The 26,269-nt window shown below is 40.4% G+C and overlaps 1 protein-coding gene across 3 annotated transcripts in view; it reads right to left on the reverse strand.

Moving 5' to 3' along the window:
• IGFBP1 (insulin like growth factor binding protein 1) overlaps positions 1-26,269 on the reverse strand; it is an 87,850-nt gene that overhangs the window by 4,948 nt on the left and 56,633 nt on the right. Inside the window, exons 2-5 of one of the 3 annotated variants that reach the window (XM_056520278.1) lie at positions 14,709-14,820; positions 3,763-4,083; positions 2,003-2,196; positions 1,556-1,684 (exon numbers count right to left, since the gene is read on the reverse strand). In XM_056520278.1, the coding sequence (XP_056376253.1) occupies positions 1,556-1,684; positions 2,003-2,196; positions 3,763-4,083; positions 14,709-14,712 (648 nt within the window). In that variant the 5' untranslated portion in view covers positions 14,713-14,820. Of the gene's footprint in view, positions 1-1,555; positions 1,685-2,002; positions 2,197-3,762; positions 4,371-14,708; positions 14,821-26,269 lie in introns of those variants that run through there. The other 2 variants (XM_056520277.1, XM_056520276.1) reach the window with 2 other exon arrangements.

The raw sequence follows: 26,269 nt of genomic DNA on the forward strand, positions 1-26,269 counted from the left end.
GGATATCGGAACGATTCAGGATACTCCTTTCCAGGACATCAGTCATCCTGAATATAGGTAGGATGATATAGATGTGTTTATATGTGTATATATTTATGTGTCTATACTCCCCACTAGTCTACAACTATCTCTAAGACTTCTCCCATGCTCGCCCGCTGGAACTCAAAGGAGAACTGCGGTGCAAATCTTTTCCCTCCCCCTGTGCCCGGGATGCAAAACCAAAAATCTTCAACTCACCTTCCTACATTCCCCCTGCATCCCGTTCCCCTGCTGCTGCTCGGCTTCATGCTTCTTAGGCTCAGAACATCACACTGCAGTCAGCGTATCACCCGCCTCGGACAGTGTAAGGAGCCTGAGCAGCAGGGAGAAAGAATGGCCCAGGCTCCTTACATGACAGTGTGCTCAGCCTATCACCGGCCAAGGCAGGACATTGCTCTGGCTGGCGATACGCTGACTAGAGTGGGACTTTCCAAGCCTAAGAAGCATGAAGCGGAGGACCGGGATGCCAATATCGGTGCAACGGGGGAACGTAGGAAGGTGAGTTAAAATTAGTTTCTTAAGTTTTTGCAGCCCAGGCACAGGGGAAGGGAAAATACTTGCACCACAGTTCTCCTTCAAGACCCCTAACCTCAATATACCTTTCCATCTCTCACCAAATCATCAAGACCCTCAAAAGCCACCTGGAGACCCATCTTCACAAGCAAGCCTATGACCTACAATTACCCTGGTGCCACTGGACTGAAAATAGCTACTTCCCTAACTTCTCATACACAACCAGCTTTCTCCCTCACCTACTGATTCCCTCCCCTCCCCTTATAGATTGTAAGCCCTTGCGGGCAGGGCCATCTCTCCCCCTGAATAAGAGTGCTATTTATTCTGTATAATACTTGCATGCAGTGTATGTACAGTGCATATGTATATAATGTATGTATAGTATGTGTGTGCAGTTTATGAGCATGCGTGTATATACAGTATACAGGTATGAACATTTTATCTATGTGAATATACAGTGTTTGTGTGCTGTGTGTAAAGAGTATGTGTGCATGTGTGTTCATACTGTGTAAGTGTATGTACAGCATATGTTTCATAGCTATGTGTTTATGTTAAAGTAAAACTTTAAAACTTTGTATTTGTATTTACTGTGTGTTTACTGTTTATGGATACTTTTTGTTCTAAGGCTGGTTTCATATTTAGGCAGTATAATGCACAAACATATGGATACCAAAAAAAGGAACCTCTAATCTCCCCATTCAGAAAACATGAATGGTCTGGCAACCTGAAGATTCGTGTGTATGGGATAAGTGGGATAGATAGCTGTCAGTTGTGTAAACTTTAGAGTGGAGGAGGGGCCACACTCTTTGTACAGCCCAGAGCCCATGATAGCCTTAACCCTTAGGTTCTGGGGGGCCCAATAAACTCTTCTGCCTTAGGCATGGCATTAAGACACAGGAAACTGAATAACTGCATGGGTAGGGGAAAGCCTAATTATAACTATGATCATGACATTTTCATATATTTTTGTAGGTTCACAAAAGTATATTTCAGTTATGTATACCTGTTTACTGTGATAGAAGCCATTTCTGTTACAGTTGGGAATGTGGAACCTATATAGGTCTTCTCCAGTTCTTTGCTGAAACCTTGTCAATCTGTCCAATGCTCTGTAAAGGTCTTTCTGGCATGGTCCCTACAGCAACATAAATCATAGGAATTAGCTGAAAATATCATTGGAATGTTAATGTAATTAATACATGTATGCAATATAATATGTAATATCCTTTTAAGTACTGTTATATAGGACTATTCAAAAAGATTGTATTCAGTGTAGCACTTGTCTCCAACCTGTGGCCTGCCAGGTGTCATGAAACTACAATTCCCAACATGCCTTAAATGTCATATTATAAAGACACAGCTGGGGGTGTACATGTTGGAGACACAACAGCATTTCTATGTTTTACTTTAACATACATAAAAAGTTATTATATTAAGATCAAGTATCACTTACCTGGTATTGCTCTTTAAGTTTTTTTCTGTCAAACTGTTTTTTAGCCTTAATGCGCTCATACACAGTGATAGCATTCCAGGCATCAAACTTGTCAAAACCATCAGGAAATAATCTTAGGAATGGTGGAAGCTGGTCTTGTGAAAGGTCAAAGTTATCTGGGGCAGCATTATCATGCTCAGTGTAGTCCTTCACTTCTAGAAATAAAAAAGAGGAGTTGAATTTATTATTGTAGTTAGATAAGTAGTTAATTACTACTACTGCTACTACTACAACAGCATAAGAGCATTTGCTGTATGCCTGTGTATGTATTATTATTCTATTACTCCACCATAAGGTCAATGTTCTTAACATTTCTCTAAATTTAGAATTAAGAAATATTAAATCATTAAAATATACTTAAAGTTATTAAAGGCTAGATGCTAATAAAAAAATAAAAATTAAACAAAAATGAAATAATTACACACTGCAAACTGTACGATTTTAACTAACGTGTGTACATTAATACCTGTATTACTATGGAGTATACTATGGAGTATACGTAATTATTTAAAATAAAATGTAATAACCATAAATATTACTAAAATTCATCAATGTTTTCCCTATTGTATGTAAAAACAGACTTGTTATGATAGGTTGATCTTTCACCTTACTGATGCAAGAAAGTAGGGCATAGGTCACAAAAACAAACATCAATGCAATCAACGTTGAGAAATTTATGTACACAATGATCAGGCAATGGTTCAAATTGTCTACACCTCCCTGAATAACACTTCTGTATGGATGTTAAAAAATGTATGTTTCATCTACAAAGATTCAGCTTAATAGACACAAATCTATCTTATGTCACAGCTAAGGCTGCATTTGAAAAAACATTGCATAGAAGGAGCGGTCTAACCTTGCTGATGACAATTAAGACATTGTCACTTTGTTTATTATTTTTATATGATTATTAATTGTTTATTATTCAAATGACATAAATATATATATATATATATATATATATATATATGAAAAAAATAATAAAGTAAATGAATATAAAATACAGTAGAATGCCTATTCTTAAAACAGTATATGCATTTATGGTGGCATGTGCCAGCTATATACCTAGGCTAGTATCTCTGCTTAAACACAATCATTTTTACTTAACCTACTAAAAATATTGCAGCAGAACTAAAATGATTTAAAACATACAACTTTATTATATGTACATTTAAAAATGCGAAAAGAACAGAAAAAGTGGCAACTGACAATAGAGACATAATGGGATCCCTGTGCTCAAAAGTATTTATAGTAGAACCATATATCTTACAGCAAGGTGCATAAACACCTCCATATTATAAAGTCAAGGTAAACATAGACACTAAATCCTAACAGCAAGTAAAAAAAAATAAAAAATAAATAAATAAAGTATATAGGATATACAAAGCGCAAAATGCATTCCCCAACAGAGGTTTGACCATGAGCTCACCTAGTGCACATTTCAGTGGTACACACCTTCTTAGAAATTTAACATAATGGTATATTACAAAAATCCACATAACAACCACTGTTTTTCTATAAACAGTGGATTATGTGCATCCTTTAGGTTTCTGTTTAATATAGTAAGTCACAGTAATATTTTCTTTATAACCAATGACTTCACAATGTAAAATATTACAAAAAAGTAATTTTGGTATTTTACATTTTAGTTTAGTTTACATACTAAATCTTTCCAGGAAAAGCATCTGTCACATTCTAAGCATCTCTACCAGCCGACTTACCTGTAGTGTCAGTAGCTCTCAGCTTTTCCAGGTCCTCTGCATCCATGCAGATTCCTTGTCCTCTTGTCAGTGCATACAGGGGTCTGTGCTCTCCTGGTTTTACATGGCAAGTTAGTGCTTTTCCACACCTTGCAGTGTAGACCCCACAAGCTTCTCCCCGCTTCAATGCACAAGTCAAACAGCACCCACAGCCTGGTTCTCTTGCCAGCTCGGGACAGTCAGCAGGCACTTGTGGGCAAAGGGCTAGCTTCTCCTCTGTACACTGGGCACAATGCAGTGGTTCTGTTGCCGCATTCTCTGCAGCTATAAGAAACAGACAGGCTGATAGCAGCCATGTGTGTGAGCTGATTTCTTTAGCCATAATAAATGATATTAGCTAAGGCAATGTGTGTAATCTGCTATTCCTATGTGTGATGAGAGATAGCTAAATGATGGGAGGTCTATGGCTCTGTGTGTCAGAAAGGCTCCTTAATGCTGTGTGTCAGCTCTCCTCTTCATATATAGGATGCATTGCAGGGCATTAATGTTTCACCTCAGATTAATCATTAGCCCTAAGGAATTATTTGTAAAACACACTGTGATTGTTACTGCAATGTCTTTGCTTTGGGTGGTCACTACGCCCCCTGTAACCTTCCCTTTATACTCTATTGCCTAACAGTGACGCCTAACTGCCCATATCTGCACAGAGCAAGTTTAGTTGTCAAAACAAAGCCTGAGAAAAAAATGTAACAAACGTAGTTTGATTTACAACTTCCTGCATAACAAGGAAATTACATTCCATCAACCTTAGCCCCTTTTAGAAATGTTACAAAGTCACCTTTTTCAGGCAATGAAAAGCCAGATTTCCTTGAGATAAGAAAGGGCACTGATTTCAAGCTACTCCTTTTTTTTCAGAGAGGATGTGTTTGAAGTGGCATGAATAGATAATAAACTTGTGACGTCCATTAGCTATGCTTACTTGTTTTGGCCAACAGCAAATTCTTTCCTAATCTTCCTACGTAACCAAAGTGTTAATGTGTAATAGTTATCATTTAGCTGTGCAGGTGTTCTTTTAAGCCACAAAAAATGATTGAGTCTATTGAGCCATCTGAGGTCTTAAGATAGAGTGTGGGATTTGTTATATAGACAAATGTTTATAAATCTTCATTGAAATGACTCATTCTGGACATCAGGATATGTTTATGTAGTAAAATAAGTGTTGTTATGGTTAATAATAAGCTTATTTTTGTAAACATGTTGTATGCTTTGGTCATTGGTGATATTTAGAAACATACGTAGAAGATTGTTGGCAGAAAAAGACCACATGGACCATCTAATCTGCCCTTTCAGCCTGTATTTATTTTTTTAATCTTAGGATAGATGTATGTTTGTTCTAAGCATACTTAAATTTACTTACAGTGGATTTACCAACCACATCTGCTGGAAGTTTGACTAAAATATCTACTACTCTTTCAGTAAAATAATATTTCCATGATGTTGCATCTGATATATTCTGAAATATTTTATTTAGTTTAGTATGGTTTATATTTTAAGCTAGATGCAAAACCCTTTTGTACTGTGTGAACTTGTGTAATGATAGTATCTTGAGTGAAAAGTGTTATATAAGTCATTATGGAAGTGCCAGCCTCAGTACATACTTTCCTTTACTAGCAAACATTTCCTATTAAGTTAATCATTATACAGTATGGACATGATTACTCTGTTATGGACACTACAGTAAATTAGAATTTTTACACAACAGACAACCTTAAAAGGCATTTATGATCACCATTATAAATATGAATGAGTTATCTAGACTCCAATGGTTACTATTCCTAGTTTTAAAAAACTGTCTATATAACTGCCATTTATAGTAGAAAATAGAATGTCCTAAATAGATTTTTTTTTGTGGGAGCTACATAACAAAAAAATAAAATGTACAAAGAAATATTCAATGAAAATGTTGAGCCTATATTTCTGTACAAAACTAAATAAAAACCCTTCACAACAGTAAACATCTCCCCTTTTTAACAATCGATTTTACCCATAGCTGTGGAATAAAAAAAAGTTAATATTACCTAATATTATGTCAACCAAAGCAATAGCTAAATATTCTCTGTACAAATATCCTAACTGTTCTACAAGGTTCCAAGTCTACAGCCTGCCAAGTAAAAATTGTAACTACATAGGCTTACTACAGCCACACAATTATATAAAGACAACATGAATACATTTAATTATATATCTATATGCTGTAGGTGGACATATTATCTACAAATATTTTCCTTTGCATTAGTATTACATTTTTTAAATGTGCATATGCAAATCTATCTATATCTATCTATCTACCTATCTAAAAAATAGTTGGATATGGCACTCCAGGTAAAGCAAAATAAGCGAAAAAATGTATTTCATCATAATGTGCAAAAAAAGCAATTTTTCGACTCACTCCTGATTATTTCTCAATCTAAGAAAAACTCAGGAGGGATTCTAAACATCCCTGTTTTTGTACCCACACTTTTGGAATGATTTATTTTTTGGGAGATTCAACTTAGTTTCATTCTTGTTTTTCTATCTGTCTATCTGTCTAATTTTTTATCTACAAAAAATCCAGACTTTTGCAGCACTACTCAGAATATCGATACTACATAATACTTGATAAAGGCTTCTTTGAGAACTTGAAATGTTGCTGTGACATGAGATAATAAAATTGTACTAGACTTTATATGGAGTGCTGAGCCCTTACTTGGATGGATAATTTTTTATCTATATATCTTTGTTTTATTTTAAAATAATAATAACATTAATTAAACAAATTTAAGCACAGAGATAGTATGAAATGCCACTTAGTGAGTGTCTGTGTTTTCACCTATTACAGAAGCAAAAATGAATTAAAGAAATAAACTATGTGTAATAAACTAAATGTGAAGAAAAAAGACTACTTGCAAATTGTTGTGATAACAATAAAGTAAAATTTGTACCTTGTATTTACAGACACGTTTGGTTTACACTGCGGAATCTCTGGGCAGAAAATTTCAGTGAATCAGTCGGCGCTCGGGCCGGATGGACACTGCAGTCTTCAATAGACTGCAATGTGTTTTGCGAGTATTTCCGCCTGAAGAATAAACAACGCCATTCTTCAGGCGGAAATTTTCAAGTGGATTTTCCGTTCACAAATTCCACTTCACTAATTCCGAAGTGTGAATTTGTGAACGGAATCTCATTCACTATACAGTACATTTTAGTAAGCTGAATTTCTGCCTGCAATTTCAAAGCGGAAATGCAGGCGGAATTACCATAGTGTGAACCTAGCCTTATAGTGAGATAAGTGTTTATTGGAAGCATAATATATCACAGGCTCCATAAAGCTGTGAAAAGTTACATTGCAAATATTTCTAATGAGTCAGTGAAGAATTTAACACCTTGGGGAAAATGCGTGTCTAAATTTGCTGTGAGCTTCTTTCATATCCCACCTACAAAGTTTCAAAATTTACTGCCACATTTCATTAGTGAACTTCCAGACTACACTTTAATGTTACACATATGATTTTTTTTCCTGGGATCTAGTACGTAGCTTTCAATTTTATGTTAAGAAGAACATTTTAGATTGAAAACCATATGAAACTGTGTGTGAAAATAAACACATTTCTACATTTGTAGATGTAGCAGATCGGTATCTTCTTAACCTAATGAGTTGTCAAAGTGCACACAATAACCAGTCCAGTGACAATTTTTTTCAGTTACATTTGTAAATATTTATAAGTCAATTTAACTATTATATAACAAGATCAGTAAGCAGTATAGGAACAGTATGCAAAGCATGGCTAGGTGCGCACAGTGTTTTTTCATGTGTGTTTAGTTTTTAAAAATGCTCCTGTAAAATTGCAGACAAAATCTGTCCACATTTTTTACATTTAATGTGCTACAGGTAAGTCTATGGAAACGTGGTTGTGGACGCAGTATCTAAAAAATATGTACAAGCTGAAAAGATCACTGCAGCACTCCAAGATTAGTGAAAAAGGTGGATAATGTTTATTCCATCAACCAAAAAATATGTATGCATTTTTTACAGCCACATAAATAAGTGACATGCCACTTATTTATGTAGCTGTGAAAATGTGTGCATATTTTTACATATTGTGTACACAAGCAACCACTTTTCTATAGACTTCAATAGAGCACATCATATGTTGAAACTATTGTATGCTGGGGCCATTGTATGTTGAATGACCTCTGTATACTCGTTGCCTTGTTTCAGTGATTGAATTAAATTTTTACCTTATTTAGTTCTTATTAGTTTTTATTATTGTGTATATCTATGAATTTTTTATTCATTACTGCTTGTGATCCTCCACCATCTATGGTTTTTATTCTTGTTTTAATAGTCTAACTATGAAGCTTTTATTAACCCCTTAAGGACCGAGGTCATTTTGGCCTTAAGGAGCAGAGCATTTTTTGCAAATCTGGCCACTTTAAGCATTAATAACGCTGGGATTCTTTTACTTATGAATTTGATTCCGAGATTGTTTTTTCGTGACATATTCTACTTTATGTTAGTGGTAAATTTTTGGCAATACTTGCATCGTTTCTTGGTGAAAAATTGCAAAATTTTATGGAAAATAAAAAAAAATTGCATTTTTCTAACTTTGAAGCTCTCTGTACCAAATACATTATATATTGATTCACATTTACAAAATGTGTTGACATATTTTTACTTTTGGAAGTCATCAGAGGGCTTCAACGTTCAGCAGCAATTTTCCTATTTTTCACAAAATTTTCAAAATCTGAATTTTTCAGGGAACAGTTCTGTTTTGAAGTCTATTTGAGGGGTCTTCATATTAGAAATACCCCATAAATGACCCCATTATAAAAACTACAAAATGACATTCAGAATGTTTGTTAACTCTTTAGGTATTTCACAGGAATAGCAGCAAAGTGAAGGAGAAAATTCTAAATCTCCATTTTTTACACTAACATGTTCCTGTAGACCCAGTTTTTGAATTTTTACAAGGGGTAAAAGGAAAAAATGCCCCCCAAAATGTGTAACCCCATCTCTTCTGAGTATGGTAATACCCCATGTGTTGACGTCAAGTGCACTGCGGGTGCACTACAATGCTCAGAAGAGAAGGAGTCACATTTGGCCTTTGGAAAGCAAATTTAGCTGAAATGGTTTTTGGGGGGCATGTCCCATTTAGGAAGCCCCTATGGTGCCAGGACAGCAAAAAACAAACAAACAAACACATGGCATACTATTTTAGAAACTATACCCCTCAAGGAACATAACAAGGGGTACAGTGAGCCTTAAAACCCCACAGGTGTTTGACGACTTTTTGTTAAAGTCGGATGTGTAAATGAAAAAAGGCATTTTTCACTAAAATGCTGTTTTTTACCCCCAAATTTACTATTTTTACAAGAGGTTATAGGAGAAAATGACCCCCAAAATTTGTGAAAATTTTTCTTCTGAGTATGGAAATACCCCATATGTGGACGTAAAGTGCTCTGCGGGCGAACTACAATGCTCAGAAGAAAAGGAGATTTTGGAGAGAGAATTTGTTTGGAATGGAAGTCAGGTACCATGTGCGTTTACAAAGCTCCCCGTGGACCATTTTGGAAACTAAACCCCTAACGGAATGTAATAAGGGGTGCAGTGAGCATTTACACCCCACTGGTGTTTGACGGACTTTTGAAACAGTGGGCTGTGCAAATGAAAAATAAAATTTTTCATTTTCACGGATGACTGTTCACAAAATATGTCAAACGCCAGTGGGATGAAAATGCTCCATGGACCCCTTATTACATTACATGAGGGGTGTAGTTTCCAAAATGGGGTCACATGTGGGGGGGGGGGGGAGGGTCCACTGTTCTGGCACAATGGGGGCTTTGTAAACACCCTTGGCTTTAATTCCAGCCAAATTCTTTCTACAAAATCCCAATGGCGCTCCTTCTCTTCATTGTAGTTCGCCCGCAGAGCACTTTACATCCACATATGGGGTATTTATATACTCAGAAGAAATGCTGTTACAAATTTTGGGGGGCTTTTTTCCTATTACACCTTGAGAAAATGAAAAATGTGGGATAACGCCAGCATTTTAGTAAAAAAATAAAAAAAAATCATTTTCAACGAAAATTCTTCAAACACCTGTGGGGAGTTAAGGATCACTATACCCTTTGTTACATTCCATGAGGGGTTTAGTTTCCAAAATGGGGCCACATGTAGGTGTTTTTTTTTTGTGTTTATGTCAGAACCGCTGTAACGATCAGCCACCCCTGTGCAAATCACCTCAAATGTACATGGCACTCTCACTCCTGAGCCATGTTGTGCGCTTGCAGAGCATGCCTGGACAGTCAATGGCTGTCCCGCAATATTGGGAGTTGTTGTTTTGCAACAGCTGGAGGCTCCGATTTGGAAACAGTGCCATACCTGATGTTTTTCATTTTTATTGGGGAGGGGCGAGGAGGGGGGATGACTGTGTAGGGGTGTGTGTATATGTAGTGTTTTACTCCTTACTGTGTGTTAGCGTAGTGTAGTGTTTGTAGGGTACATTCGCATGGGCGAGTTTACAGCGAGTTTCGAGCTGCAGAGGAAAATTTGCTGCATTTCAAACTTGCAGCGAGAAACTCACTGTAAATCCGCCTGTGTGAATGTACCCTCTACAACTCCCAGCATGCCCTTTGGCTGCCCGTGCATGCTGGGGGTTATAGTTATGCAACAGCTGGAGGCACACTGGTTGCAAAACACTGAGTTTGTTACTTAACTCAATGTTTCCCATCCCATGCGCCTCCAGCTGTTGCAAAACTACAACTAAAACCTGTCTCCAGAAAGCTGATACTATCAGACAGGACCACCACACATGATAAATTGTTGCCAACATGCCCCAAGCTTGGAAACACAATGGTGAAACCGTAGGATAAATATTGTGTAATCTAACAGGGACCAGATAGGTCCAGTCAAGAACTTTAAGGGCTGTCTCCATGAAGGACACCTGCCAACTACCACGACCCAGAGCTGCACAGCCATCGCGCCACTGAGAAAGAGACATAGTAGTGTGTAGGTCGCTCTCCCAGGCTAACATAAATTTCAATTTCGTATCCAAAGGTGGAGCATTAAGATGAGAGCACAGTAAGGACAGTAAGCCTGGAAGATGGGGAGTGTAAAGAGAATGAGCGTCAAAGAAAGTGGGGTGGACAGTTTGAGATCTGATAGGTTGGGATTGGAGAAAAGAAAAGATCGGACGCGCCCTGAACAGTTGGCTACAAGGGACAGACTGGGATAATCTAAAGGATTCAAATGTGGGGAGCCGTCCTCTTATTAAGAAATCATAGAGTTTGGTGAGTTTGGCGGTGCTCTACCATGAAAAGCTAGCTGGAGCTATACCAGGGGGAAATAGAGGATTAGATATGACAGGCAGTAGAGGGGAAACAGGAGACTTGAAACGAACCTGATGCCAGAGAGATAAAGAATAAAGGGCTACAAGGGCTACAAGGGCCGAGGAGGGTAACAATGTGAAAATAGGACAAGAGGACCACGTGAAGGCCACATAGGAATATGGGAAGAGCATGGAATTTTCTAGGGTCACCCATTTAGGAGCATCCGAGGGGATATTAATTAGGGCTGGTTGGGCTAAACGTGCAGCATAATAGTATTTCAGGATGTTGGGGACTGATAGACCCCCTAGTTTTCTGTGTCACGCTCCGCACTCCGGTCACCTGCATCGGCCGCAAGCGCATTTTTCCCTTGTCCCCGCCTGCTGGCAGGGCTGGGATTCGCATCGCGGGATGCACCCGCATGCGAATCCCAGCCCGTCACTCACCTCTCTCCCCTGCTGCCTCCGCTGTGTCTCTTAGGGTGCGCACACTGGAACTCAAAAATTTAAAGGGCAAGTATGCCCATATTTATTGTGTACACCTGACACCATTCTATAAGTCCATGCACCTGCTGGATCTTCAGTGCCCCTAGCCTGAGATTAAGTGACCCTTATAGCCTGTTAACCTTACCCGTGTATCCAGACCTTCCGCTACATTATTAGACTCTGCACCTTTGCCGCCTGCCTTGACCTTCTGCTACATTTGACTACGCTACTGCCTTATCCTTTGGTACCTTGCCTTGCCCAGCTACCTGTGTGGTTGAGCCGTGTCGGGGGTAGCGACCTGGGTGCTGCCTACCGCAGCAAGCTCATCCTGCCTTGCAGCAGGCTCTGGTGAAGACCAGCGGTACCTTAGACTCCGCTCACCGAAATGGTCCGAGTCATCAGCCACACAGGTTAGAGGATCCACATCCAGCTCCGTTACATTCTGTTAAAGTACATCACAGATCTGGCTATGCAAGCTTTTTTGTAAGCCCATATATAGTCTAGGACATCTTTCTGCAGAGAGATGAGGTCCGATTTAATTATGGGGATGGGAAGGGACCGAAAAAGATATAATAGACGGGGTAGAATAACCATTTTGATAACATTGACCCTCCCCAAGAATAACAAGTAGGGATAATTCAGTTTTGTTAAATCCGCTCGTGTCGAGCGATAGAGGGGGACGTAATTACAACCGTATAAGGAATGTAAAGAAGGGGTAAGTTTTATGCCCAGATATGGAAGACCAGAGGAGGAGTCTCGGAAGCCAAAATTGAGGGAGATAAGGCGTTGCATAGGGGTCGGGATGTTACAGGATAGGGTTTCAGATTTGTTAACATTAACAGTCATTCCCGAGTAAGCAGAAAAACAAGTTAGGATGGTAAAAAGTAGGGATCAACCGATTATCAGATTGGCCGATATTCACGATTTTTTAAGTTATCGGTTTTGGCATCTAACCTTGCCGATAATGCCGATCATTTGTACAGCGCCTGCACCCCCGATACCTGCTGTTGTGCGGCCCCGCTCCGCTGTCCCTTTCTCCCGATCGCATCATGGCGTCCTATGGAGGAGCATGTGACACACACGTCACTCCTCCTCCCCTGCACCCAGCGTAACGCTATGGAGGAAGCAGAGTGATGTGTATGTCACATGTTCCTCCATAGGAAGCCATGATGCGATCGGGAGAATGGGACAGGGGAGCGGCAACACCCGAGGACAGCCGCAGGTGAGCTACATGAGGAGGGGGGGGGGGCTGCTGTCTATAAGGGGGGCTGCTGTCTAGAAGGGGGGACCGGCTGTCTACAAGGGGATGGGGCCTGCTGTGTACAAGGGGGGAATATTGGTATGAGTTATCGGCTCTCGGCCTGAAAGTTCACAGGTTATCGGTATCGGCTCTAAAAAAATCAGTCGATCCCTAGTAAAGGGGCTCAGCCAGTGTCAGGAGAAGGTCATCTGCAAACAGATTAACCTTATATTTTGAAGATGCTACCATAACCCCTCTAACGATTGGGTGGTCTCAAATTGAAGCTGCCAGCAGCTCCATCACCAACACAAATAACGCCGGGGAAAGTGGACACCCCCCAGATGGGTGCCCTGACTGATCTGTAAGGGCTGCGAAGAGGGCAATTTTAGGTAAGCCGATGGGGAGGAGTAAATATGGCGTAAGATTTGAACAAATATTGTGAGCACTGCAAACAGATAATGCCATGACACACAGTCAAACGCTTTTTCTATATCTAATGATAATACAGATAAAGGGGCATTATTGGTGTTTGCCCAATTAATTAGGTTTAGGACCTTCCTGATATCATCTGGAGCCTGTTGGCCTGGCACAAAGCCTACCTGGCTTTAATCAAGGTTGGCAGGTATATGTTCAAACGAGCGGCAAAAATAGAGGTTAACAGTTTTGAGTCTATATTTAAAGGGTACTTTTGATATATTTTAGATTAATGAATGTTGAATAACTTTCCAATAGCATGTTAATGAAAAATATGCTTCTTTCTATTGTATTTTTCCCGATCAGTCCTGTCAGCAAGCATTTCTGACTCATGCTGGAGTCCTAAACACTCTGGCTGTGAACAAAGCAGGCTGGCAGCTCTAACAGGCTGTGAACAAAGCAGTCTGGCAGCTCTGAGTGTTCTCCTTTGTGAATAAAGCAGACTGGCAGCTCGTAGTGTTTAGGACTCCAGCATGAGTCTGAAATGCTTGCTGCCAGGACTGGTAGGGAGACCCCTAGTGGTCATTTCTTCAAAGTGGAAAATTAAATAGAAAGAAGCATATTTTTTAATAACATGCAATTGTAAAGTTATTCTGCATACATTAATCTATAATATATCAAAAGTTTTTTTGATGAGAGGTACCCTTTAAGAGTGAGATGGGGCGGTAATTAGCTGTGTGAAGATGATCCTTATTGGGTTTGGGTAAAATGGTTATCAGGGCATCTAAGAATTCTGGAGGAAGAGGGTTGGGGGACGTGAGGGAATTGAAAAGGGCGACAAGATGAGGAACAAGTTGGGAGGCAAACTTCTTGTAATAGATCGCCGTGAGGCCATCTGGGCCAGGAGATTTACCCAAGTTGAGCCTGGACAGAGCCACAGTCACCTCCTCGGGGGATATAGAAGCATTCAATAACTCTCTAGCGTCAAGGGAAAGCCAAGGGAGAGAGATAGTGAGTAAGAGTGTCAGGAAAGGAGGAAAGGAAAGGGAACGGGAGCGTTCAGTATACAGATTCGTGTAATACCTATGGAAAGCAGAATATATTCGGTCAGGATAAGACAAACGGACACCAGGGCGCAGCCGAAGGCTATGTACCCTATTGGTAGACGTCATCTTCTTTAACATTGAGGCCAAGAGACGATCAGGTTTACTGGCAAACTTATAATAGGTAGTTTTGGTCCATCTCAGAGCCTTCTCGACTACAGTAGATTGGAGCACATCCAGCTGGACCCTGGTGTCCTGGAGCTGTCTATAAAGATAGGGTGAAGGATCTTGCTGGTGTGCAAATGTTAACCGATGAAGCTTAGCCTCTAAAGCCCGCTGAGTCTCCGTCCGATCATGTTTAATCCCAGTGGCTAAAGAAATTATATGGCCCCTAATAAATGATTTGTGCGCTAACCATACCCATTTGGGGTCCGACGCAGGTTGTGCATTAAGCGTAAAATAGGAACTGAGGTCTTCCTCAAGATTTTGCTTCACTCTAGGCATCGTCAGGAGCGATTCATTAAGTTGCCACCTGAAAGGATAAGAGAGGGGACACATAAAATTTATGGCCACTAAGACCATGACGTGATTGGACCAGGCTGAGGGAATGTTGAAAAAAGACATACGTCCATCAAGTTCAACCAGGGAATTGAAGGGTTGGGGTGTGGTGGAATATTGGGGGAAGGTATGGGATTTTATATTTCTGCATAAGCATTAATGTTATTTTGTTCCAGGAATGTATCTAACCCTGTTTTAAATTTATTAATCGTTCCTGCTGTGACTAGTTCCTGAGGGAGACTGTTCCATAAATTCACAGTTCTTATGGTAAAGAAGGCGCGTCGCCCCTTGAGACTAAACCCTTTCTTCTCCAAACGGAGGGAGTGCCCCCTTGTCCTTTGAGGGGGCTTAACCTGGAACAGTTTTTCTCCATATGTTTTGTATGGGCCATTAATATATTTATATACGTTTATCATATGCCCCCCCCTTAAACTTTCACTTCTCAAGACTAAACAATTGTAACTCCCTCAATCGCTCCTCATAGCTAAGATGTTCCATGCCCCATATTAGTTTAGTCGCGCATCTCTGCACCCTTTCCAGCAACACAGTGTCCCTTTTATGGACTGGTGACCAAAACTGAACAGCATATTCCAGGTGAGGCCGTACCAATGCTTTATAAAGGGGGAGTATTATGTCCCTGTCCCTCGAGTCCATGCCTCTTTTGATACATGACAATATCCTGCTGGCCTTGGAAGCAGCAGCCTGACATTGCATGCTATTCTGTAGTCTGTGATCTACAAGTACACCCAGATCCTTCTCTACCAGTGACTCTGCAAGTTTAACACCCCCTAAGACATACGATGCATGCATGTTATTAGTACCCAGATGCATAACTTTACATTTATCCACATTGAACCTCATTTGCCAAGTGGATGCCCAGACACTTAGTCTATCCAAGTCATCTTGTAACTTATGCACATCCTCTATAGACTGTACCGTGCTACAAAGCTTGGTGTCATCTGCAAAGATAGAAACAGAGCTGTTAATACCATCCTCTATATCATTGATAAATAAATTAAACAACAGCGGGCCCAGTACTGAACCTTGGGGTACACCACTAATTACCGGGGACCAATCAAAGTACGAATCATTGGCCACCACTCTCTGGGTACGATCCATGAGCCAGTGTTCAATCCAGTTTCAAACTAAAGTTTCCAAGCCCAAAGACCTTAACTTACCTGTCAGACGTCTATGAGGGACAGTATCAAACGCTTTAGCAAAATCCAGAAACACTATATCCATAGCCATTCCTCTGTCAAGGCTTCTACTCACATCTTCATAAAAGCAAATTAGATTGGTTTGACAACTTCTATCCTTAGTAAACCCATGCTGGCTCTCACTTATGATACAATTATCCCCTATGTATTCCTGTATGTAATCCCTTATAAGTCCTTCAAACAATTTACCCACAATGCACGTTAAACTTACCGATCTATAATTTCCTGGGGAAGACCTAGAGCCCTTCTTGAAGATTGGTACCACATTCGCCTTGCGCCAGTCCCTTGGCACAATATCAGACACCAGAGAATCTCTAAATATCATGAACAAGGGTACAGACATTACTGAACTTACCTCTCTAAGAATTCTTGGGTGTAATCCATCTGGTCCTGGAGATTTGCTTACATTTACTTTACTTAACTTACCTTTTACCATCTCTACATTAAGCCAGTTCAGTACATTACGTGATGTGTTACCAGCACTGACCTGTCCAATGTCAGCTCCTTCTTCCATAGTATATACAGAACTAAAGAACCCATTCAGTAGCTCCGCCTTCTCTTGATCGCCCGTGACAACCTCCCCATTATCATTATTAAGGGGTCCTACATGCTCTGTCCTTGTTTTTTTTGCATTTATATATCTAAAAAAATATTTAGGATTAGTTTTGCTTTCTTTGGCCACCTGTCTCTCATTTTGCATTTTTGCTGTTTTTATTACATTTTTACAGATTTTATTAAGCTCTTTGTACTGTTTAACCCCTTAAGGACTCAGCCCATTTTGGCCTTAAGGACTCAGACAATTAAATTTTTACGTTTTCATTTTTTCCTCCTCGCCTTCTAAAAATCATAACTCTTTTATATTTTCATCCACAGACTAGTATGAGGGCTTGTTTTTTGCATGACCAGTTGTCCTTTTTAATGACATCACTCATTATATCATAAAATGTATGGCGCAACCAAAAAATACTATTTTTGTGGGGAAATTAAAACGAAAAACGCAATTTTGCGAATTTTGGAAGGTTTTGTTTTCACGCCGTACAATTTATGGTAAAAATGACGTGTGTTCTTTATTCTGAGGGTCAATACGATTAAAATGATACCCATTATTACATACTTTTATATTATTGTTGCGCTTAAAAAAAATCACAAACTTTTTAACCAAATTAGTACGTTTATAATCCCTTTATTTTGATGACCTCTAACTTTTTAATTTTTCCGTATAAGCGGCGGTATGAGGGCTCATTTTTTGCGCCATGATCTGTACTTTTTTTTGATACCACATTTGCATATAAAAAACTTTTAATACATTTTTTATATTTTTTTTTAATAAAATGTATTAAAAAAGTAGGAATTTTGGACTTTTTTTTCGTTCACGCTGTTCACCGTACGGGATCATTAACATTTTATTTTAATAGTTCGGACATTTACGCACGCGGCGATACCCAATATGTCTATAAAAAAAAATGTTTACGATTTTTGGGGGTAAAATAGGAAAAAACGGACGTTTTACTTTTTATTGGGGGAGGGGATATTTCACTTTTTTTTTACTTTTACATTTTTTTACATTTTTTTTTACATTTGAATAGTCCCCATAGGGGACTATTCATAGCAATACCATGATTGCTAATACTGATCTGTTCTATATATAGGACATAGAACAGATCAGTGTTTTCGGTCATCTTCTGCTCTGGTCTGCTCGATCACAGACCAGAGCAGGAGACGCCGGGAGCCGGACGGAGGAAGGAGAGGGGACCTCCGTTTGGCGTTATGAATGATCGGATCCCCGCAGCAGCGCTGCGGGCGATCCGATCATTCATTCAAATCGCGCACTGCCGCAGATGCCGGGATCTGTATTGATCCCGGCACCTGAGGGGTTAATGGCGGACGCCCGCGACATCGCGGGCGTCGGCCATTGCCGGCGGGTCCCTTGCTGCGATCAGCAGCTGGGATCAGCCCGCATGACACGGGCATCGCTCCGATGCCCGCGGTTATGAACAGGACGTAAATGTACGTCCTGGTGCGTTAAGTACCACCTCACCAGGACGTACATTTACGTCCTGCGTCCTTAAGGGGTTAAATGTTATAGCTGACCCCTCAGATTTGTATTTTTTGAAGGCTATTTTTTTGTTGTTTATTGCTCTTTTAACATCATTTGTCAGCCATGTAGGATTTAGTTTTAATTGTTTATATTTTTTCCCCTTTAGTATATATTTAGCTGTATAGTTATTTAGAGTTGATTTAAAAATTTCCCCTTTACCTTCTGTATCAGTATTTGAGAACACCTCCCCCCAGTCTGTGTCCTGTAGTGCAGCTCTCAGCCCAGGGAAATTTGCCTTTTTAAAGTTATATGTTTTTGCCTTCCCCGCCTGTCTTTGTTTTCTACATTTTAAGTCAAAAGTAACTATATTGTGGTCGCTATTACCAAGGTTTTCCCTCACAGTTACATTACCAACCAGCTCTGCGTATCAATGTATCGAGCATAAAGCAGTTGTGGCAAGGTGCGGATATTTATGAGAATCCAATCTATTCTAGTGTAATGGCGTAGGTGTATATTTGTTTTATTGGGCGCATCAATTGAGTGTACAATGTCTCTTGGGGATTGATAGATTAGTTTTATTAGGACTTCATATCATGTCAGGAAGACTTTTTCTAGTGATGATCTATTGGATTTATAGGCTCCACATCTCAGTAGTAGCACTTTAATTATATACTTGCATTTGGAAAAACAAAGTGACAAATTCTCTGGGTGCTGCATAATACAGAAGTGTCTTCAACATGGTTTTCATAGGTAAAGAGAATATGTCATCAGTTTAAAGCTGCCCAAACTGCGGACAGCATAAAACTGGTTCAGGTTTTGCAATCCTGGGACACTATGAATTACTTAGACGTTCTGGCATTTTAAAGTAATTATAGTTTGAAAATGCTGCTGGGACTCGGGTAACTACTCCTTATGGTGGATTCTGGCTGCTTATTTCCGCATGGCTTGCTTGAGTGACACGTCTGTGTATACTATATCTGTGTATAGGGAGACATGCGTCATTTAAGCTTGCCTGCAGTTAGCAGCTACCGGGGGTCACCTTGAAGACTAGTTACCTGGGTCCCAGCAGCATTTTTAAACTATGACTACTCTTAAATGCCTGAACATCTCAGAGTAATTTATAATGTACTGGGATCACGATGCCTGCACCAGTTTTATTCTAACTGTGGTTATAGCAGCAGAAAACTGATGACATGTTCCCTTTAAAGTAATATTCCAAGCAAACATGAGCAGGTGTTGCCCAGATGTATCTAGTTTGGTAGCTTAGCAGGCATATTGAAGTTATTTGAAAACTTTGCAAAGTGGTTAACACAATAGAGGACAGTGCACTGTTACAAGGCAAATTATGTTTATGTAAGGTTATGCTAAATAATAAAACATTAGGAAAAAGGACTTGGGGATACTGGGGGAATAGTATACTCGACTTTAGTGATCAGTGCCAGGCAGTGGCTGTCAAGCTAAGAAAATCATAGGGCGTATTAAGAGAGGCATAAAGGCTTGTAACAGGAACATAGTTTTGCCTCTGTATAAATCATAAGTCAGACCACATATGGAGTATTGTGTCACATTTTGGGCATCTGTATATAAGAAGGACATGGCTGAGCTAGAGAAGGTGCAGAATGGTATAATGGTATTGGAAGATTACAGGACCAAGACAGGTTATCAAGCTTGGGGTTATTTAGTTTGGAGAAAAGCCATCTTAGGGGCAATTTGTTCACAAAGTGCAAATATATGAATGGACAGTACAGAGATCTTTCTAGTGATGTTTTTATACCTGGACCAGTAACCATGACAAGGGGGCATCCTTTATGTCTAGAGGAAAGAAGGTTTCCCCAGCATCATAAACAGAATTTTTTTTATTGTAAAAGCAGTGACACCATGAAACTCTCTGCCTCATGATGTTGTGATGTCTAACTGAATAAACAAGTTCAAGGGGGGCCTGGATGTTTTTCAGAAAAAATCTAATATTATACTAGATAGAAGATTTGTGTGGGGACTTCTGATTGCTATATTGCGATAGAGAAGGAATATTTCCTCTGTCATGGGGCAATTGGCATCAGCCTAATGAGTTTTTCTTTTCTTCCTCTTATTTCAACACAGTAGGGTTTTAAAGGGGTACTCCGCTGGAAAAAATTTTTTTAAATCAACTGGTGCCAGAAAGTTAAACAGATTTGTAAATTCCTTCTATTTAAAAATATTAATCCTTATTCCTTTCTGTCTGACCACAGTGCTCTCTGCTGACACATCTGTCTGTCTCAGGAACTATCCAGAGCAGGAGCAAATCTCCATAGCAAACCTCTCCTGCTCTGGACAGTTCCTGACATGGACAAAGGTGTCAGCAGAGAGCACTTGTGGTCAGACAGAAAAGAAATTCAAAAAGAAAAGAACTTCCTGTAGCATACAGCAGCTGATAAGTACTGGAAGGATTAAGAGTTTTAAATTAAAGTAATTTACAAATCTATTTAACTTTCTGGCATCAGTTGATTTAACCCCTTAAGGACACATGACGTTCTCATACGTCTCCATTTCCGAGTCCTTAAGGACACATGACGTATGAGAACGTCATGTGCTTTACCGGCCCCCCACAGCCATCTGGAGCGGAGCCGGTGCCCGATGCCTGCTGAAATCGTTCAGCAGGCATCGGGGCATATCGCCCAGGGGGGTCATGATGACCCCCCATGTCGGCGATGGCTGCAGATCGCTGGACAATTCAGTCCAGCGATCTGCAGCGGATTCCGGGTCAATCGGGTCTCCGGTGACCCGGAATTACTGGCTGATCGGGGCCATCAGAGATGGCCCCAAACAGCCATAGCCAGCAGGGGTGAGGTGACACTGGTGCTACCTCACGATCGCCCTGATTCGTAGGCCGGTTTCCCGGCCGACCAATCAGGGCGCCTGCTGCGGGTGTCACTCCCGCAACCCACTCCGCCCCTCTTTCGGAGGACGTGAGCGGGAAGAAGACCCCAGGAGCTGGGGACCCCGATGTCCCTGTTGGGATCGGGGTCCCAGGAGCGATAGCGGCGGCGAGGGACTGACCTGCGCGGTGGCGGCGTGGATCATCTGCAGTTGGAGGTGAGTGACAGTCTCCTGCTGTTGCTTAGCAACAGCTCCCAGCATGCAAAAAGGGCATGCTTGGAGCTGTAGTTATGCAACAGCAGGAGGCAGACCACCACAACTCCCAGCTTTCCCTTATGGGCATGCTGGGACTCATAGTTTTGCAACAGCTGGAGGCACATTTTTTCTATGGAAATGTGTACCTTCAGCTGTTGTATAACTACAACTCCCAGCTTGCACAATCAGCTAAAGTGCATGCGGTTAGTTGTAGTGGTGCATCTGCTGGTTGCATAACTACAACTCCCAGCATGCCCGTTGGCTGTCGGTGACTGCTGAGAGTTGTAGTTTTGCAACAGCTGAAGGCACACTGAGTTAAGTAGCAAACCAGTGTGCCTCCAGCTGTTGCATAACTACAAGGCCCAGCATGCCCTTCCGCTTTCCGTACATGCTGGGGGTTGTAGCTTTTGCAACAGCTGAAGGCACACTGGTTGCAAAACACTGAGTTTGTTACCAAACTCGGTGTTTCACAACCAGTGTGCATCCAGCTGTTGCAAAACTACAACTCCCAGCATGCACTGATAGACCGTACATGCTGGGAGTTGTAGTTTTGCAGCAGCTGGATGTCCCCCCCCCCCAATGTGAATGTACAGGGTACACTCACATGGGCGGAGGTTTACAGTAAGTATCCGGCTGCAAGTTTGAGCTGCGGCAGAAATTTTCTGCCGCAGCTCAAACTGCCAGCGAGAAACTAATGTGAACCCCCGCCCGTGTGACTGTACCCTAAAAACACTACACTACACTAACACAAAATAAAATAAAAAGTAAAAAACACTACATATACACATACCCCTACACAGCCCCCCTCCCCAATAAAAATGAAAAACGTCTGATACGCCACTGTTTCCAAAATGGAGCCTCCAGCGGTTGCAAACCTACAACTCCCAGCATTCACTGATAGACAGTACATGCTGGGAGTTGTAGTTTTGCAACAGCTGGATGTTTCTCCCCCCAATGTGAACGTACAGGGTACACTCACATGGGAGGAGGTTTACAGTAAGTATCCGGCTGCAAGTTTGAGCTGCGGCAAATTTTCTGCCGCAGCTCAAACTGCCAGCGAGAAACTACTGTGAACCCCCGCCCGTGCGACTGTACCCTAAAAACACTACACTACACTAACACAAAATAAAATACCCAGCCCCCCTCCCCTCCCCAATAAAAATGAAAAACATCTGGTATGCCACTGTTTCCAAAACGGAGCCTCCAGCTGTTGCAAAACAACTACTCCCAGTATTGCCAGATAGCCACTGACTGTCTAGGCATGCTGGGAGTTTTACAACAGCTGGAGGCACCCTGTTTGGGAATCACTGGCGTAGAATACCCCCATGTCCACCCCTATGCAAGTCCCTAATTTAGGCCTCAAATGCGCATGGCGCTCTCACTTTGGAGCCCTGTCGTATTTCAAGGCAGCAGTTTAGGGTCACATATGGGGTATCGCCGTACTCGGGAGAAATTGTGTTACAAATTTTGCAGGGTATTTTCTGCTCTTACCCTTTTTAAAAATGTAACATTTTTGGGAAAACAAGCATTTTAGGTAAAAAAAAATAATTTTTTTTTTACATATACAAAAGTCGTGAAACACCTGTGGGGTATAAAGGTTCACTTAACCCCTTGTTATGTTCCCCGAGGGGTCTAGTTTCCAAAATGATATGCCGTTTTTTTTTTGCGGTCCTGGCACCATAGGGGCTTCCTAAATGCGGCATGCCCCCAGAGCAAAATTTGCTTTCAAAAAGCCAAATGTGACTCCTTCTCTGCTGAGACCTGTAGTGCGCCAGCAGAGCACTTTTCACCCCCATATGGGGTGTTTTCTGAAGCGGGAGAAATTGGGCTTCAAATTTTGGGGGGTATTTTCTGCTATTACCCTTTTTAAAAATGTAAAAATTTTGGGAAACCAAGCATTTTAGGTAAAAAGAACTTTTTTTTTCACATATGCAAAAGTCGTGAAACACCTGTAGGGTATTAAGGTTCACATTACCCCTTGTTAGGTTCCCCAAGGGGTCTAGTTTCCAAAATGATATGCCATGTGGTTTTTTTTGCTGTTCTGGCACCATAGGGGATTCCTAAATGCGGCATGTCCCCAGAGCAAAATTTGCTTTCAAAAAGCCAAATGTGACTTCTTCTCTTCTGAGACCTGTAGTGCACCAGCAGAGCACTTTTCACCCCCATATGGGGTGTTTTCTGAATCAGGAGAAATTGGGCTTCAAATTTTGAGGGGGATGTTCTTCTATTACCCTTTTTAAAAATGTAAAAATTTTGGGAAACCAAGCATTTTAGGTAAAAAAAATTTTTTTTCCACATATGCAAAAGTCGTGAAACACCTGTAGGGTATTAAGGTTCAAATAACCCCTTGTTACGTTCCCCAAGGGGTCTAGTTTCCAAAATGATATGCCTTGTGTTTTTTTTTTGCTGTTCTGGCACCATAGGGGCTTCCTAAATGCGGCATGCCCCCAGAGTAAAATTTGCTTTAAAAAAACAAATGTGACTCCTTCTCTTCTGAGACCTGTAGTGCACCAGCAGAGCACTTTTCACCCCCATATGGGGTGTTTTCTGAATCAGGAGAAATTGGGCTTCAAATTTTGAGGGGGATGTTCTTCTATTACCCTTTTTAAAAATGTAAACATTTTGGGAAACCAAGCATTTTAGGTAAAAAATTTTTTTTTTGCCACATATGCAAAAGTCGTGAAACAACTGTAGGGTATTAAGGTTCACATTACCCCTTGTTACGTTCCCCGAGGGGTATAGTTTCCAAAATGGTATGCCATGTGTTTATTTTGCTGTCCTGGCACCATAGGGGCTTCCTAAAGGTGACATGCCCCCCAAAAACCATTTGTCGCTCCTTCCCTTCTGAGCCCTCTACTGCGCCCGCTGAACAATTAACATAGACATATGAGCTATGTCCTTACTCGAGAGAAATTGGGTTACAAATACAAGTAAAAATTTTCTCCTTTTTACCCCTTGCAAAAATTCAAAAATTGGGTCTACAAGAACATGCGAGTGTAAAAAATGAAGATTTTGAATTTTCTCCTTCACTTTGCTGCTATTCCTGTGAAACACCTAAAGGGTTAATACACTCACTGAATGTCATTTTGAATACTTTGGGGGTGTAGTTTTTATAATGGGGTCTTTTATGGGGTATTTCTAATATGAAGACCATTCAAATCCACTTCAAAACTGAACTGGTCCCTGAAAAATAGTGAGTTTGAAAATTTTGTGAAAAATTTCAAAATTGCTGCTGAACTTTGAAGCCCTCTGGTGTCTTCCAAAAGTAAAAACTCATAAATTTTATGATGCAAACATAAAGTAGACATATTGTATATGTGAACTCAAAAAATATATATTTTGAATATCCATTTTCCTTACAAGCAGAGAGCTTCAAAGTTCGAAAAATGCTAAATTTTAATTTTTTTCATCAAATTTGGGGATTTGTCTCCAAGAAAGGATGCAAGTTACCATAAAATTTTACCACTAAGTTAAAGTAGAATATGTCACGAAAAAACATTCTCAGAATCAGAATGATAACTAAAAGCATTCCAGAGTTATTAATGTTTAAAGTGACAGTGGTCAGATTTGCAAAAAACGCTCTGGTCCTTAAGGTGTAAAATGGCCTGGTCCTTAAGGGGTTAAAAAAATGTTTTCCAGTGGAGTACCCTTTTAGTTTGAATTTGATGGACTATTTTTTCAACCTTACAAACTATGTAATTATGTAAATGGTTATGTATAGGTAGTAATAAGTAGTAATATGTCGTCCTGGATATTTTGCTCCTTCAGTGATTAAGACTATCCCCCCCCCTTATCACAGGAGAATGAAAAGATTACTTTGTTTTTAAACCCCAACCTAAGATAAAATTGGGCATGTGCTGCTGGTAAGTGGCAATGCATACACTGTATGCATTACCACTGACTTACTGGGGCAGTACCTTACTGGGCAATGTGGCATCATTATGTGGCCAATTTTTTCACTTTAGCCCCTCCCCCCCCAAATGTCTGTACATGTCCCTGTTACATAACATAATGTTCATACTGAAACATTTGACTATAATGTGGCTAACCCCTTTAAGGATTATCACTTCTTAAGTTCTTTAAACACTATAAGTATCAACTATAGTATCTTTAAAGGGGTACTCCACTGGAAAAAATTTTTTTAAAATCAACTGGTGCCTGAAAGTTAAATGTATGATCCAAAGGAAGTTCTTTTCTTTTAGAATTTCCTTTCTGTCTGACCACAGGGCTCTCTGCTGATACCTCTGTCCATATCGGGAACTGTCCAGAGCAGGAGAGAATTGCTATGGGGATTTACTTCTACTCTGGACAGTTCCTAAAATGAACAGATGTGTCAGCAGAGAGCACTGTGGTCAGACAGAAAGGAAATTCAAAAAGAGAAGAACTTCCTGTGGAGCATACAGCTGTTGCTGGCTGTCCTCAGCCAGACAAGATACCACCTGTTCCAACCCATGCCTCTCAGTGCCCCCTGAATATGAAAGTATGAATGTTTCATTTAATCAGTTATGGTTCATTGCTATTGCTCCAACATGTTTCATTGGATTCTTGTAATAATTCCACAGGTAATATGACGTTGACGGCCAATGGGCCTCAGTCCTGAAAAAATTACAACCCCCAAGATTAAAAGTTGAATGTTGAAATCTCTATTGAAGATGTATGTTAGCTAGTGCTACCTTCAAAATATTTTTTGGCCCAGGCCCAGCAGCAACAGTAAGCCAAGTCGTTCCTGAAACAAGCAGAGTGGAGCGGAAGCATCATGAGTACAAAAGAGGGGTTCACAACCCCTAACATTAAAAGGTGAATGTTGAAATCTCTATTGAAGATGCATGTTAGCTAGTGCTACCATCCAAAAATTTAAGGCCCAAGCTCAGAAGCATCAGTAAGCCAAGTAGTTCCTGAAAGGAGCAGTCAGGTGCAGGCATCAGCAGTACACCCGAGGGTTTCATAACCCCTTACATTGAAAGATCAATGTTGAAATTTCTATTAAGCATGTATTTAGCTAGTGCTAAACATCCAATAATTTGAGGCCCAAGACCAGAAGCATCATTAAGCCAAGT

Source organism: Hyla sarda, chromosome 5 (assembly GCF_029499605.1).
Source record: "Hyla sarda isolate aHylSar1 chromosome 5, aHylSar1.hap1, whole genome shotgun sequence".
NCBI lineage: Eukaryota > Metazoa > Chordata > Amphibia > Anura > Hylidae > Hyla > Hyla sarda.